This window comes from Solea solea, chromosome 18 (assembly GCF_958295425.1).
Source record: "Solea solea chromosome 18, fSolSol10.1, whole genome shotgun sequence".
In the NCBI taxonomy this organism is placed as follows: domain Eukaryota; kingdom Metazoa; phylum Chordata; class Actinopteri; order Pleuronectiformes; family Soleidae; genus Solea; species Solea solea.
In genome coordinates, this window is record NC_081151.1 from 19,921,452 (window position 1) to 19,933,130 (window position 11,679).

At 42.1% G+C, this 11,679-nt stretch overlaps 1 protein-coding gene across 4 annotated transcripts in view; it reads right to left on the reverse strand.

Moving 5' to 3' along the window:
- The window catches only part of asap2a (ArfGAP with SH3 domain, ankyrin repeat and PH domain 2a), a 43,356-nt gene that overhangs the window by 29,039 nt on the left and 2,638 nt on the right, over window positions 1-11,679 (reverse strand). For all 4 annotated transcript variants that reach the window (XM_058614769.1, XM_058614771.1, XM_058614768.1 and 1 more), the window contains one exon: window positions 261-333. In XM_058614769.1, coding sequence (XP_058470752.1) covers window positions 261-333 — 73 coding nt within the window. The remainder of the gene's footprint in view (window positions 1-260; window positions 334-11,679) is intronic.

Genomic DNA, 11,679 nt, shown 5'->3' on the forward strand with positions numbered 1-11,679 from the left:
ACTATAAAATGAACAAAAGACAACAGCAGTAGCTATAGAAAATTTCCTTCCAATTACCTTAAAACAGAAATACGCCTTTCTATGGCTTTAAAGAGTGTTTGAAAGGTCAGAAAATGTCCGTACACTTGTCTCGTTGTTTGTAGATATCTAAAAGCAGAACTCACCAAACATAACATTCTCACTTTTAACCTTTAAAGACGTTTTTGTTAAGACGAGGACATTTAAAATGCTGACGTAAAAGCACAGACAGGACGACTCACCCAGACCCGAGGTGTAGATGGATTTCACGGACTTCTTCATCTTGTACAGAACGCTGCGGTCCACGTCCAGAGCCTGATCAACGAGACAGTGCATACAATGTAAGTAACACTTCAAGTTAAATGACAGTAACAGGTAAAAAAAAAAAAAAAAAAACACTTAACATATTTATTACTAGAGGATAAAACACTCAATAGGGATGAGTGAATGTAAATACATGAATTGCCATTACTGAAACCATTAAGAGTTAAGTATAAACCCCAGGTCAGGTGTACTACATAAACTATATCCTAAATCGCAGCCTTTGCAATTTGCAAATTGTAATTTTTCGATTGGAAAATGATTAATTGTTCAGCCCTAAATAATAAAGTACATCATGATGAATGCGTTTTGTATAATACAGCAGTGGTTTATATCAACCTGGGCCAGTGAGTAAGCATATTTGTTTTTTTGTTTAGTTTTTCTATTCCCATTCAATTATTCTTCATTTAGTTTCCACTAATTAAGTTTTATATTCTGTTGTTTCTTGTTTGAAATCACAATGGCATTTAAATACATTTTTGGCTGTAGTTATGAATCAATCAAACTGAGAGCTTTGTACAACAGAGGAAACAAAACACAACAGGCCTCGACGCAAGCTCTGCAGTGGCCCATTGAATTGTCCGTAAACTGACCCGTTGTTGCTGAATTTCATTTAAATATAAAGGTTTTATTCAAACCTTGAACATGTGGCTGCACGTGGAGGGAAGTCTGTGGCTGTTTTCTCTAGGGCATCACCACGCTGTCTGCAAGTAATGCATTATTCAACGCAAATCTAAGAATAGACCACAGCTCCCCTGTCAATTATCGTGTTAGTGTTTTTGGGCATTTACATTGACACAAATGTATGCGTGTGTGTGTGTGTGTGTCCCACAGTAAATGCCTGTAGGACGAGTCGAGGGCAGTAACCATCTGAGGTCAATTATGCAAAGGACAATTTAGCCGAGTTGTATATACGTACACCTGCAAACACACACACCTATGAATGTCAGACTCTCACAGTAACCAGAACAAACACAAAATGTCCAGCACAGACAATGCACCACTGTATCAGCGACGAGGGAGGGAATGTCTGGAGAAGAGAGGGGGGATTTTGTCGGATATTAGCTTCTAGGGACTATGTTAAGTATGACCGTCCCAAACCGGGTCAGAGTCGGCGGCGCCGTGTTTCCCTGCTCGCCATCTCACTGACACATATCAGATCACCAAGACCCCTCTGGAAACAAAAACACACAATGGCTGCCATTCAGCTACAACGTACACACACAAGGACACACGCATAGTCTCTTGGTCTCTCGGCTATAATACTCAACGCAATGACAAAACTTATTAAATCCATAAATCGGTGCTGCATTCATATCCAGACTTTGAGAGGTAGGAACTGCTGCTCAGCACTTACTTCTCCCCAGGGTTAAATTTCCCTCTCACACACACACACAATTTGAGGTGAGAGTGACAAATAAATTGACACCGGTGAAGGGACAGCCTGGATTAAATACACCATTCCCACTGGTTTTTTTTTGTTAGAAATAGGATTATTTTATAAGCATTCACTCCCGGGTCAAATGGCTCTGCAATGCATGCAGGTTTTTTATCAGTTCATCATCAGAGGGAACACAAGACAAAGCTAATTTCTTCTTCTTCTGTTCCACTTTTGCCACAGATGCCCCATTTACGATGCACTATGCATTCACCTACATAAAACTCGGGAGTCTTCGGTCCTCGGACCGTTTAAAATCAGTGATTCTCAAACTTTTTTATATCAACACCTGAGAAAATACTGAGCTCTCACAGCAACACCATTACCACCAACGGTAAAAATGCAGTGGTGTAAATAGTCCGAACAAAGCCGCGACGTCACAATTCACACCGCGCTGAAAACCAAACACCACAGCGCAGACCAAACACAGGAATGCTGGCGTTTATCGCCCCTTTTTTTGGCAGCTTCATTTGGGTTTAAAAAATCTCAGTCCCACACACTAATTTTATTGTCAAAGCGGCAAAAGAAAACACGGAGGAAACTCCCACCATCAGCGGTGGCTCATGGGAGCCACTCATGAATCGTAAAAAGCTTGTTGTGGCACAAACTGTCGCACTGACTGAACAGATGCAGTAAAAGGCGGGGGAAAAAAAAAATCATCCAAATGATGCATATTCTAAAACCACATTCACATGGAGGGAGTGAGGTTTCAAGGCTGTTACATCATCAATGCATGATACTCCACTACCCACTGGCACAGCATAAAGTACTTGTAAAATGTTAGTACCTCTGACTTGACGACGACGGCGCACTTTGTTGAACTGAAAAATGAAGGCAGAGTAAAGTGCAGTCACGCTAACAACGCTGCAATGACCTCACAGTGACCTATGTGAGACAGCCAGCAGCACCTGCATTATTTTACTGATTGATCGAGTACTTGTTTTGTCTATAAAATGCCAGAATGTCTTGTTTTGTTATATCGAGCAAAGAAACCAGCAAATATTCACATTTTAAGAAGCTGGAAAATCTGAAAACAACAAACTCAAACCGATTAATCAAGTATCAAAATAGTTGATCATAATGGATTTTAATTACAAAAACTGTGTTGATAGAAATAATTTCACAAATACAAAATGGAAAAATCTGGTATTATTCATCATTAAATGGCGACCAGAGGTTACTTTAATCCTTCAACTCATGAGTCATATACCACATTTGCCCACTACCCCAAAGCAGAACCAATATTTTTTTTTGATTAGTTGATTATAATAATGACCTTATTTCTTTCAACAACACTGGAAAAAAATAACACCAGAAAATAGAAAACATTCTGACATCGCAGCTGAGCTCCTTGGCAGTGGCCTGAGAGTGCGACTGAGGAGGAAGAGAAGCCAAACAGATAAGAGGTTTTAGAATTCTGTCAGATGGCACTGGCAGTAACCGTATGTGTCCCATGCTGTAGAATTAACAGTATCAACAACAGCTTTACTTTTTGGCACTAATATTTACATTATATACTTACATATGCTTGGTTCTAAGTTAACGTGTGAATATCGCAATCAGAGGGATGTCAAGAAATATGAAATTGATGGATTTTAATGACACTTAAGGGTATTTTAATAAAATAATAATGATATATTGTTTGGTTTTTGCAGCCTTTGAATAATAAGACTTTTATATGTACTATGTACATTTATGTCAAAAGTAGTGAGAGCAGTAAAGCGTGCTGACGAGCAAATAATATTACTGCGCGCGTGCAGATATTAACATCGTGTTAGGTCACTTTCGACGTTACTTGTGGGTGTGATCGCACTGAAAGTGACCAATCATAACAGGGCTGGTGCCCTCCCCCCGGTCTCCACCCCCAAACTGTCAAAAATGTGGTCGACTGGAGCGAGCAGATTTCAACTTCGAGAGCAGACTTCACTCGCACCGCTCACACACCGCTCACACACAATGCAAATAACAACTGCAGCAAACAGGTTAACCTTAAAGTTGGAAAACATTATTATCACGTCTATGGTGGACACAATACAGGAAACATTTCTTTTGAATCATCAGAGGACCGAACAGGTTTATCTGCAACAAGCTCGTGTGGCTACGAGCCAAACACATTGGACATCACGGCTCCGACCAAAACCCAAGTTGCTCTCACCGACAACACACACACACACACACACACACACACACACACACACACACACACACACACAATCTGGCAGTATCACGCTCCAGCAGACCCTTTCAATCTGCAGAGGGCAGTGTGATGGGGAAAGAGGAAGACAAGTGAGGGGAACAGCCAGACGAGGTAATAAACCAGATGAACACAACAAACTCCAGGCCCTAAATCACTCTCACGCGCACACAGGACTCTTCAATCACTTTAACACATTTCCACTGTGACGTGCTCTCAAAGCGCGGGCAGTTCGACTCTTCACTCAGCGCCAGGCCACCTATTGTGTGCGCCCTCTTTAAGTATGGACACTTTTAACCCAAAAAAAAATCTCTTCACAGCAAGAGAGGGGGGGTGGGGGGGGGGGGGGCAGTTCCACTGCTGTGGTCGCACGATCAGAGCTGAATCCTCATACAATAGACGCAGCCTCAGTCTCTGAGCTTGGAGCTGCTTCAAAAGCCCACTTCATGCGATATTATTGCAATGTCAGCATTTTTTTTTCTGCTCCAAACAGGAGCTCCCAATTTCCCAGAGCCACAGTGGCTGCTCGCTCTCTCTCTGCTGCTGATCATAGTCGCCTAAACCCCACAAACTATATTGAATTAGTCCTCTTAATGCATGACATCATCATCTTCAATATCATGGTGATTACAATCGGTCACCATCTGCTGCAGCCAGTCTTCAGAGACTTTGTTGCCAAGGCGATCCATTCACTTTTAAAACAAAAAATGAGAGTAGTGTGTGTCAGGTTACTGAACTCGGCAGACAGATAATATCTTAAGTGTGTGTGCCGGAACGGACAGAGGGAGAGCAGATACGCTAAGCCTTGCCGATGTTAAAGGTGGTCAAGGAGATTACGGCATGAACTGAAGTTTTGAGACATTCTGAAAATATACAACTTATTCTGGCAAATGTGAGAGTGTAACTTTTGTTATTTGTCCATTAAAATGACACATGGCGAAAAGACCAAACGTTGCAATGCTGGTGCGAGGGCAGAAAATAGCTCACTTCACAGACATGTGGCGAGAGAGGGACGACGGGGGGGACAGCGAGACACCAGGGAGGGAGGACAACAAAAGTAAATCCAGCTAACCAGCCGCCTTTTATCGCCACACTCTCCACATCTTCCTCTGCTGCGTGAAGAAGAAAGACATTCCTGAATGATTGCACGCTGGAATGACTGACAGACAAGACAGAGACCCAGCCCCATTGTCCCTGCTGACAAACTATCTGCTGATGACAGCATGTCTGCCGAGCAAGAAGCTTTCCTGCTCATCTCAGAGGCGCCCCATCTACACACAATTACACATTTTTTACAAAGACGATCCAATAAACCCTAGGCCTCTGCAGCAGCAGTGTTAACGTCATCACCACACAACTTCTTTAAAGCCCCCCCCTCACACATAAACACATACAACATACTACTAACACGGTCTGACATCACGTCCTCTGTCTGCGACAGTCATGGGAGTCTAACAAGTCTGCCACATACAACGGCAGGAGGCGTGGATGTAATCAACCGCGTTTATTTGATCCATGTGTGGGTTCAGTATCTGTGCTGGTGTAGTCCACGTTTAATTGGGGCACCAGATGTTACACGGTGAAACGATAGCGAGCTGCTAAGACTTGACTCACAAATATTATGAATAAAAAGCCCTGTTTTTAAGGACAACTGGCAGTGTATCGTTACATGGTGAGGGTTACTTTCAACAATGGTTAGGGTACTGTGGGGGCATCACTAGTGTTTGTGGGGTCATTGCATCCACTCTACTCTGTCCACTAATCTGTGCTTTCCACTGGAAACAGGAAGATGAGTCGCTCCTCAGCAGTTGCTTGTTTAGTTTAAGAGAGTACTGCTAATGGAAAACAACACTGGTAAAAAGTGAGAGCAGGATTTCTTTAATTAGACTGAAAGTGTTAATAGAATTTCATGTTCAGGGAGTGAACGCAGGTAACTGTGTCTTTGTTTCCAAAGGTCCCAGGTCTCAGGTTTATTACCAGTCCAGATTTGAAATGGAGCAAGCAGTGTTGTCATACCACTTCATTGCTCGAAAAGACTTAAACAGTAATGTACCTCCTATCCACACTACACATTTGATGTGGCCTTAATTCCCATCCTCCAACACCTTTCCCACGATGTCAAAACAGCTCCACTCACACATCGTCTGCGCACAATCGGTAGATCCCTGCCGATAGTATAGCATTTACATTAAAATGTTATTTCTTCCCCCGTTTTACTTTGTTTTATTCCATAAAAACTCCTCACCAAGAATCCAGAAGCACCTGATCGTCTCCAAGATTCATGCAGCTGCTCATAAAACACAAATCTGCTCTACCGCTTTTGGCACACACCTAGTTATAAAAATTCAGGGGTGCAGCAACTTTTGGAGCCCTCAAGATCAACATGCGGGCCATAATGACGGTATTTCTGGGGCACACCGGATTTGTTTCCCCGTTCTATTCCTGCCTCCCCCTCAACACATCAGCACATGGCATGATTTGAAGGTGTTAACAGGTTGGACACATATTACCCGCATAAAATTGTGTAATGACGTGCCGAGTGTGAAATGTTGATATAACGGACCACAGTTTTTTTTTTTTCCCTCCTACATGACTGCCAACTGTAATGTTAGGTCACCTGTAAGCAATCTGTGGAGACTGTCCCTGAAGGAGAATAAAATAAACATCACAGTATTAGTATAGTAGGAAGCTACGTTGCAGAATGAGACACGTCAGCCTTTCTTGCAGGTGTAGCATCAGCGTAGCCGACTCAGCTGCACCAGACACAGAGTCTCTGCCGACAGCTCCACATGTGGCAGAGTCATGTTCAACACAAGCAGCACTTTGCCTCAACATCCATGAAGAAAAAAGCTGTGACTCATTCAAAATACATGTCAAAAATCATGTCAGTTCAGCTCTGCAGGCATGAGAGAGAAGATAAATCCCTGAGCATATGAAGTCAAGCTGTCATTTATGTTAAAATGCAGTCAAAAGGAGCCAAAACTGCAAAAAAATAATCTTCTCAAGGGTTTCAAGTGTTTCATTCACAACTTCTCTCCATGCTGAGTGAGTAAAGTCAATATTTGGATAGAAGTGGGTTCCATTCAGGCCACCACTAACAGGCCACGGTTGCAGGGTTTCTCTGTGCACTCACACAGCTGAGATGTGTGTAGTCGGTCTGCCCGAAGGCAGCATGGAAAACTCCAGCCTGCAAGTTCAGTGGAAGTGTGGAACACGGAGAAAATGAATGGCTAATTTTTACACAAGCACTGTGGTCACAGAGTTGACACTGCACACTAAAAACTAAAAAAAAAAAAGTGGAGACGTGGACCATTTTTTCAATGCTAGAGACGATTTGAGTTATTCAAACGTTTCATCTACCTACAAGCCGTCTGGTTTAGCACCGGGACACTTTACAGCTCCACAGGGAGCACAACAAAGACCACTGTTGGAACAGAGCCTTGACTGCCAGCTGCCAAAAATCACACTGCAATGACAACATCAACTGCAATAATTTATGTGTTAGAGAAAACAAACTTTCATGTTGACCGCTTGGGCTTTTTTTATTCACATTTTACAATGTGACGGACCTGGGCATTTGGTTCTCCCAGACAGCCGCAGTGCCTCATGGTCATAATACTTCAGTGGCGATGTTTGTTGTGCGTCATTGGAAGAATCCCAATCTGACTTTGGAATTTACTGCATTGTTTGTCACTGTTCTCCCGTGGAAAATGAGCATTTCCTGCATTTCTAAACCCAAAAGTGAAACTTCAAACTTCTAACGTGTCAGACGATAAGGATGCAAATTTAACGGCAAGTTAAAAAAACCTGTTGTCTCGCCCACTATAAGGAGAGCCTTCAGTAAAGTTAATAAACTAGCAGGAGGCTGATAAAAAACATGGGGTGGCAGGGAAATAAGGAACAAATGTGCTGCAATTTGAGAGAGAACTCTGGACAGACTTGGGGTTTCTCTTTGCCCGTTTACACGTAAACACGTGCCAAAAGTGTTGAACAAAAAGCCGTCAAAGCAGTAGTGCCAGGGGCAATGTGCCAAAACGTTTTCCTAAAATTCAAAAAAGGAGTATGACAATGCCTAAGAGAGGCAGCAAGGAGATGATTTGCTCTCTCCTGGAAAAGACTGCAATAAAACACTTCAGAAAGCATAAACGTGTGTGTGTGTGTGTGTGTGTGTGCCATTGGGGGCTTGAGAGCAGAAGAAGGTTTTGTTTGATCTCTGTTGGAAACTTGTAGAATGAAGAAAGTTTGCCTTCAAACTGAAGGACAAACTAGTTGCACTAGTTCATGCAACTAATCTGTAGGAGTTAAACTCTAAATAGAGAAGGCATGCAGGTCTGTTTTCAGAGTGAAAGTATGTGAGAATTCTCCCTTTAACGTCCCACTGTGGCCTCAACAGAGGTGAGTGGCTGGGACTACAAATCAGTGATAGTGAGAGTTCATTAATGAAGAGAGCGAACAATGGCCATCAACAGGAGCCGTCTCAGGCAGTCTGGGCGCGGACACTCTGATGGATGAGATGAGCTTTATGTTCCCATTTATCCTAAGTGTCCCCAGTGTCCAGCCCCCCCCCCCCCCAACCTCTGTGTAGGACAGAGAGCGGCAGTCTCCCCTTTCACCTCGATCCCCTTCACCGCGCTGGATCGAACCTTCAAGATTTTCATTCTGGTGAAAGATCTTCAAGCAAAATAGAATCATCGAGTCCCAACACACGCTTATTAACACGGGTAAAAATGGGTGAAAAAGGGAGTAAAATCATTTCACATAACGGGCCCATGAACTTTGCCCCGAGATGATCCATTGGGACGTCTGCTGCATCATAATGAAGGCCCGTCGGAGTCTGTTTCTGAATTATAACACAAACACAGAATTACCAGGCCCTAGAGGATACACACAAACTCTCTCTTTCCAAACCGAGGAAGACGTCGGACACAAATTATGAAAATGAGATCTCCTTTTACTTAAGTTAGCATTATTGGGCCAATAAATCTCACACTAGCCCGGAACATAACAGTCGACATTACCGGCACAAAGGAAAAACAAGTGTGTGAGCTCTTATGTCCCCTAAAAGGAATCATTACAGTTACTGAAATTACACTCCAGTGTAAACATGGACTTAAACTGCTTGTTGGTGCAGTAATGCTTTGGTGCTCGCCCCAAAATGATGACAACAAGAAGGTTTTTTAATACTTAACGTATTTGGCTTTGCTTGAATATACTTGGCCTGCATTAAATACACTATGGCAAAGCCAATGAACACTGTTGGCAGCAGATGAAGAGCAAAGGTGACAGGACTGTCTGCCAGAAATTCACATTTCAATTGTAAGAGGCATTAGGTGGTACATTCAAGACTAGCCAGAGTGGCTACTCACTTGAGCTGGACTGCACATTTGTGTCATATGTGTATGAGAGTTCATAGATCCATCTGTGTGCCTCTAAAGCCATTAGGACGTGGATTGCAACCCAGCATTGATAATCCAACTGTGTCAAGTCTCGTCAAAACTTTCCTTCAGGCCACCTGTTCCACGAGGGGCAGCTGCCGTTCTCAGCCAGGCCTCGGCCGAGGAATCAGCACAGGAGGAGGCCAGGCCAGGCCTTCCGCTGGCCCCGGGAACAACTCCAGCATCAACACAAGCCGACAGACCAACACTTGGAGAAGAGTTATGAGAGCCCACTTGCCTTCAGATGTTAACATATCGGCCGTAAACCAATAAGCTATAAATGAAATGGGCCAACACACGGCGGTAGTAGAGAAGAACAAGTGTTTAGTTACGCAACAATTACATAGCAGTGAAGATACTGGAGGAGTATTTATTTTGTAAATGAAACAAAAGACAACATAACACTAACGACGAGTGGCTCGAGATTAGGGATAAAGGAGCTATAAAGCCTCTCACAGCGGGCAGTTATCAAGTCCGTTTTAACACTCATTAGCTCAATGAAAATCTACTTAATGTTTCACAAGCCACATTACCTCGTTAGACACCGACATCAGGAGGCCCCACGACAGCCTGTAAGAATCAGACTGTGGAAACCACCTGTGCATGCTGTAAATGCCATTGCCGTTTCCCAGAGGTACTCCCCAATAGTCTCTCAACAACGTCACGCAAACCAGGCAACATGCCTTACCCATGCATAGCTGGCGTACCAGTGTGATGGACCTCTGTTAGATGAAATAATAGCCAGATGGAAGACTAATGATGCAAGCCTTCAGGACTGACGCAGCCGCCCCAAAACTCCCCAAGACACCAGCACTGGCCCATGAAAAGCAGACGTGACTATAAATAGCCATTATTCATGGGCCAAAAAATGAATAAACTGGACAAAGGGGATGTGTGATCGTGGGAGCGGCCTCTTGTGTGGATGAGTTTCTGCTACTGAGATAGTCCATAAACTGTGCAGCAGCTCTCTGTCCCTCTGTGGGGTTTTTAGGCAAGTATTTAGTGTCAAAGATTTAGCTCACACAATAATAAAAGGAAAAGGTACAAAAAACTGAATTTTTCCAATAATAATTAGTTTATTATTTGTATAGTACTATTTGTACAGGCACATGAAACTCTAAATAATACTTGTAAAACATTCTGATTAAAAGCCAAGTTGAAGAGGTAGATTAGGTTTTAAGTGCATTTAAGATATCAATGCCAAAGGCGAAGCTGCTTTATACATAGTGAAAGGGTTTAAAACTTAAACTGATAAACAACACAAGGTAAAGACTACAATGCTTCAAATTTGTTGTATTACAGTTGTATCTCTAAAATTTTACTGAAATCTTTGTTGTCATTTTCAGACAAAAGTGTTTGACTTTAAAGTATTGTTGAACTACACCTTAAATAAACAACTTTACACCTTTAGGAGCTTTATCTAAAAGAAAACACCCTTTGGAGGACACATTGCTCCCTGTTTTGATCTCAAAAGGTCAGGGAACTCAAGGGAAGCCATGACCAGGGACCATTTGAAACATAATCTTAAACTGTTTTTAAGCACAGGTAATCTGTTGACTTTCAAGAAGATTTCATGGTACCTTGTGTTGTGTTTCAAACTTGTGTTAAAAAGCTTGCTTAGGTTACAAATGTTGCTCTGTGGGGCAAACAAGTGATGTCATGTACTTGTGTGCCCTGTAAAAAAAAAATATTTAAACCCAAGGTTTTAACTGGTTTTGACCAGTGGGAATGTGTGTAGTCAGCGTTCACTTCCAGCTATAATGACTTACATCAGTTTTGGTCAGAATGCAAAACCTGGGTGAACAATTAATTGAAATTTTATCAAAATCGCAATATGGCCTACTGCAATTTTCAGGAGGTGCAATACGTCTTCATGCCAAAAATGTGTGGATCTGCACAAATATCACATGGTAATCATTTTACATATGTTATTCAGATGAAAATGAGAATAATGAGGTAAAGATTACCATTAGAGCTGCAACTAACGATTATTTTCATAATGGAAATCTGTTGATTCTTTTCTCAATTAATTGTTTGGTCCATAAAATATCAAAAAAACCTTACTCAACCTTACTTGTCCACAAACAAAAATGATTCACTTATAATGATTTATTTGTTATCCAGAGCAAAGAAATGAAGAAAATACTTACATTTAACAAGCTTAAGCAATCGGAAATCTTGTTTTAATCAAACCGATTAATCGATTATCAAAATAGTTTTATATTAATAATGTTTCAGCTCTAATTATCATTACCTCCCATAGCCCAAAATAA